The 6,012-nt window shown below is 39.5% G+C and overlaps 1 protein-coding gene across 1 annotated transcript; it reads left to right on the forward strand.

The window, feature by feature from the left end:
* The first annotated feature begins 4,292 nt into the window (after window positions 1-4,292).
* LOC117885586 (olfactory receptor 13A1-like) lies at window positions 4,293-5,235 on the forward strand. The gene has a single exon (XM_034786849.1). The coding sequence runs from the start codon at window positions 4,300-4,302 to the stop codon at window positions 5,233-5,235; it is 936 nt and encodes a 311-aa protein (XP_034642740.1). The 5' UTR covers window positions 4,293-4,299.
* Window positions 5,236-6,012: the final 777 nt, after the last annotated feature.

The raw sequence follows: 6,012 nt of genomic DNA on the forward strand, positions 1-6,012 counted from the left end.
TTGAAGCCATCCCCCACCCAGGTCATGCTAGCAACAAGACAAACACCACAGGCAAAAAACACAAAACAGATTCATGGTATTTTGGGTTATTCTTCAGCTGGTGCCAGCATGCTTGTAGAGTGTTTGAAAAACAAAAGAAACAATTTCCACCCCGCTGGTGGGAACAGATTATTGCTTAATAATTCCTTTTATAAATTTCCTTGCTAATTGCAGGAAAAACAGAAGAATTACCTCCAGGCTCTCCTTATTTTGTTCTATAGTCAGACTAGTGAATTACCCCACTCGCTGGTCATTTATGAAATTCATGAGGTGGCGTGCTCAGTTTCTCCTCTTGTACAACAGACCAGATTTGCAATAGTTTCTCTGCTGTACCAAGCTTTACGTTTATTTTCAGGTAATAGCTGAGAGACAGCTTCAGATTTCAGCTTTGTACACCTCTCCCCCCTCCCCCCAGGGTTAACCTGTCCCCTTTATTTTCAGGCTTGACTTGTTTTTCTCCTCCCTCTTCTGGGGGGCCATAATCTGAGTCTTCTAGTAGCTTGTTTGCTGACCAGATGTATTCATTATTTTCAGATTCTTTGTGCTGCTACTTATGGGTAGTTTGCTCCTTCCCCCATCAGCTAGGTAATTTGCATTTACACAGAGGCTTTCTTGGCTTGCCTCTGGAGTCAAAGCTATCAGCAGCTCAGAGACTGTCTTAAAAGGGACACATTCCACTTGCACCAGAGTTTTCATTACTTTTCACTTTCATCTCCTGCTCCAAAACACACAGATCTGAAAAAGAAAGCACAATCTACTATGGCTCCTTTTGGAGCCCTGATAGGATTTTAATTAAGTACCATGTTTTGTTTGCATTTCTTTTACCCCTTTTCTAATATACACTGCACATGTCCTGGGAAATAGTTTAACTTCCATGACATTATATTAGCCATATTAATTTTACACAAGGTGTAACTGTCTTCCCATGCCCACAGAGTTTTCATGCACCCCCAAAGTGACAGTCTGATCGCCCAGAGCCACCCCAAGGCTCAGTGTTCCCATCATTGCTCCCCTTTTCTTTTTCCTATACACACACAAAAAACTATTTCTTGCCTAATATCCCTTGCACTGTGATTACTCTTTTTTACACAACTGTGCCCTGATTACACTCCCATCTTGTACAACCAGAAACAGCCAGGGGCAGTTAAGTTAAGTTCCAATAGAAACCCCTGACATTCCTTTAGTGATTTTGATTACATTACCCAATAGTCAAATAATTTAGATTATTCCTCCGCCTGCTGCCTGCAGCAGTCCCCTATAGACCATTTCTGTGGGAAAAGGGCCCATTTTCCCTCAGAATAGCTGTAAAGGCTTCTGGGGACAGAAGCATAGTGGTGGTAGTAGCCACTCTTCCTGACCCCCTGGTATAATTTAATTACCAAGCTTCCATCCAATGTGACTGCACAGAGTTGCACATACAGTTACATTTCTATAACTGGGTTTTATTATTAAACCAAAAACTTGCTTTTTTAACACCACAACTGTTACCTGTACCATTTCCACAACTCCCAAAGGTTTACTTTCCTCCAAATCCTGTATTATCAATTTTTGCAAAAGGTACTTGTAAATTTTCACTTTCTTTTTTAAATCACTTACTCCTACATTCTTGTTAACACTATTGACTTTGATGCAGTTAGGCTGGTCTATTCAGTTGGGAATCTGGCCTGTTGACTTTGTTGAAACAAACCTGATTTACACTAGCTCTGGCTCTGTCTCACTGACTGTGATGGAGTTATGTTGATTTACACCTGATGGAGAGCTGCCCCATTGACTTCACAGGACCAGCGGAGAAGACACTACTCAAAGTTTTCAGAAGTTGGCCTGATAATTATATTAGTGAAGACATAGAGGCATTTAACACAGAGAGTGAACTCAGATGATTCAGTGTGGACTAAGGATCACTGATAGTAGAAGTCTTAGTGTGAAATCCAGACCCCATTGAAACCAAGGTCAGCCTTCCTATTGACTCCCATCAATGGGGCCAGGATTTCACCCTGAGATTTTATTCACTCACCTTCACTGATTAATATGGAATCTCTCTCTACTGGTAGCACTATGTTCAGAAAGAAATGCATTGATGGAAAAAAATGCTTTCCCCTGGACAATGCAGCAGAACAGACATTTGAACCTAAGATCTAAAGGAATTTTCCAACTTAATGTGGAAAGTTTATTCATATTGATTTAGGTGACTCCCATTTACTTTCTCCTTTGGGGCCTTGTTTGAGAGTTAACTTTTGTCCAGATTCACAAGGGATGCAAGATCTCCCGACAGAAAGCTACTATATATGAAGATGAATGAGTCATAATTCAGTCTCTGCATTTAAACTACAACTTGATCCATTGTATTGGAGGATTGAATGAGAGGTGAGAATATTCTTCTTGCTTGCTTGCTTTCTTCCTTTCTCATAACTTGTGTTTCTAAAGTTTTCTGACCTTTTTAGGCTGGCATTTCAAAGTTTGTAAGAGACCTTGTGAAATTCAGTGAGTTGAATGATTAATTCATTTATACTAATTGGAAAATTGAGCTAAATTTCATTTCTGTGTTTTGTTTAATTTTTTTGTTATTTAGCTAGAAGTTCTTTGCAGGAATACACATTTCCACCACTTGTTTATGAATCTAGGACCAAATGCTGATCTCAGTTTGACCAATAGAAATCTGATGTAAATTCACATACATCAGGAAAGCTCCTCTGTATTTAATTGTAGTTGAGACTAAAGTTAATGGAGATATAATATTATAACACTGATCTGAGCTGTGGAAGATTGACTACTTATAGTGTGTGCCCTCAAAAGTATGCAATTGAATTTGAAATGTAACACAATGAGTGACTTTAAAAAAAAAAAAAAAAAAACCTCTAATATGCCTAGAAGTCATGGAAGCTCCTTCACTGGAGGTTTTCAAAAAGAGGCTGGATAGCCATCTGTCTTGGATGGTTTAGACACAATAAATCCTGCATCTTGCCTGAGGGTAGACTAAATGACCCTCTTAACCCTATGGTTCTATGATTCGAAATGACTCTAATACAATCTCATGATTAGTTAGTTTTGTTGGCCCTGCGGCTCTTCTGGTTTTCACCTTTTTTACAATTCAGTAACTCCATTGACTTCAAAGGAGATATTCCTGATTTACTCAAGGAGGAGTGAGAGGAAAATCAGCAGAAGCAATAAACTAGTAATAAGACTAGAGACATCTGAACACTGCAAATGGAGACTAAACAGTAATGCAGTAGGGAGTACTTGTCAATCATGCAAATACTATTCCTAATAATAAAGCAACACACACACACACACACACACACACACATATATATATATATAGGAGAGCACTAGTCCCCATTCCTTTATACCAGTTTTATACCAGTGTAATTCCAGTGAATGGAGAATCATCCCCATTAACGGCAATGGAGTTATGCCTAATTTATACTAGCATGAGTTAAAGTGGAATTTTGTGCATCCTCATTTCACCTAAACATATATATTATTATGTTATGTTTTTTCTATGTTTTGTATATTGTATGTGTGATATATACTGAAACCATCCTATATTGCAACAGATATAATTTGTGAAATTAGTTTGCAAAGTGGAATCTTGGTTATTAATAAGACTATTGGTGTATGAATGATGTTTAAGATCATATTGTGAACTCCTATCACGTGCAGTTTTTGTAAACAGCCCGAATGAGTTCATGCACCTGTATTTGAGCACATCAAGTGTGTTATGTTCTCCCTTCTCCACTCAAATGTTGGGAGAATATGGAGCAGCTGAGACAGATTATTGTGCTAATATATTTTAATGTAATTCACTTTGTTTATATGCTGTATTAAATGTTTACAGTATGACAAGACTCTATCTATCTATCTATCTATCTATCTATCTATCTATCTATCTATCTATCTATCCAATACACCCCCACCCCCATCGGCCCCTCTAAATGCTTCACTTGACATATAGCTGTAGGTTTCATAGGGGTAGCCGTGTTAGTCTGTATCAGCAAAAACAAAGAGGAGTCCTTGTGGCAAGTTAGAGACTAACAAATTTATGTTTTTTGTATTTTTTCTATATTGTATGTGTGATATATTCTGAAACCATTCTATATCCAGAAGTGGGTTATAGCCCACAAAGGCTTATGCCCAAATAAATTTGTTAGTCTCTAAGGTGCCACGAGGACTCCTCATTGTTTTTTTCATATTGCTGTAGTTTCTGATGCAATACCTGACCAAAACTTGAGTCTTTTTTGCTATAGAAGGAACACTCAAGGAATGGAACATAGTAATCACACCAGAGAGACTGAGTTCATCATGCAAGGGCTCTTTGACCATCCTCACCACCAGGGGCTGTTCTTTGGGCTATTCCTGTGCCTTTATACAGCTGTCATCATGGGCAATTCCCTGATCATTGTGGCTATTGTCATCCACCCACCTCTTCACACTCCCATGTACTTCTTCATCGCCAATTTAGCCCTTGTTGATATTTTGTGCACTTCCTCGGTTGTACCTAAAATGCTGGAAAACCTGATGCAGGAGAAGAAAACCATCTCCTTTGGAGGCTGCATCACCCAGCTTTTTGTCTTAACATCAGCACTGGGGACAGAGCTTCTGCTGCTCACTGTTATGTCATATGACCGATATGTAGCCATTTGCCACCCTTTACATTATGTAAAACTCATGAGCAAGGAAATTTGTACCTGTTTAGCAGCTGGTGTCTGGGCTGTCGGTACCATCAATTCATTTGTCAACATATTGCTTGTGCTGCGCCTGGATTTTTGTGGGCCCAACCTCATCCAGCATTTCTTCTGTGAGTTCCCAACAATACTGGCTCTGTCCTGCAGCTCCACCTACCTCAACGAAATCATGATGCTCATGGCTGACATCTTCCTGGCCATGGGGAACTTCCTGCTGACCACCGTGTCCTATAGCTTCATCATCATCACCATACTGAAAATCCAGAGCTCCAAAGGGAAGCAGAGAGCCTTCTCCACCTGCTCCTCCCACCTGCTTGTGGTCACCTTGTACTACTCCACTATCATCTATACCTACATCCAGCCCACCTCCAGTTACTCATTGGATAAAAACAAGAAGGTGGCCATAATGTACACCCTAGTCACTCCCACCCTGAACCCTGTGATCTACAGTCTGCGCAATAAGGAGGTCAAAGTGGCCATGAAGAAAGTCCTTCCATTCACCACAAAAAAATAATTTTTCCAAGCGTGAACCTGATTATTACCTGCCTTGTTCCTTTTAAGCCAGGTCCACAGGTGGTGTAAATTGTTGCAAAACTATGAACTTCATTAGACATAAATTTGAACTATGGTCCATTCACTTAAATAGAACTACAATGATTTACACCAGATGGAAATGTGTTGCATTGATTGCAGTGGGGCTATGGTGATATACATTAGCTGGGAATCAGGCCCCATGGAATGTACTAGTCACACTAGCTGGGCTGTCATGTTGGGTCAGAATTGTAAAGGTATTTACATACCCAGTGGGATTTTCAAAAGCACCTAGGCACCTAATACGCATTGATTTCAATGCATGTTAGGTGGTCCAGGAAAACCGTTTAGGTGCAGAAATATTGATAAAAATCTGGCCCATTGTGGAGCACATTACAGAAAATGCAGTCTCATAGAAACACAATATTCCATTCTCTGCCTCCATGAGAAAATATGATAAAAAAAATCAAACTGACTTTTTCTCTGTGCCTTATTTCCTTGGGAGACTTAAACCCCAGAAACCTTTCAAACACATATTTGTTGAGTTCTGGAGGTCTCCAGTCCATGTGTCATGGACTCAGATCAGAGATTTTAATACAATAATTTCTATCATCTAACTATTTTTTTTCAAAAGACCAGTTGTGTTAGTAAGGTAATGTCTCAATCCCAACAATGTATCAGAGCGTCCTGTGGCACCTTTAAGACTAACAGAAGTATTGGAGTACTGCTCCCAATATTTCTGTCAGTCTTAAAGGTGCCA

The sequence above is a fragment of the Trachemys scripta genome, chromosome 12, assembly GCF_013100865.1.
Source record: "Trachemys scripta elegans isolate TJP31775 chromosome 12, CAS_Tse_1.0, whole genome shotgun sequence".
NCBI lineage: Eukaryota > Metazoa > Chordata > Testudines > Emydidae > Trachemys > Trachemys scripta.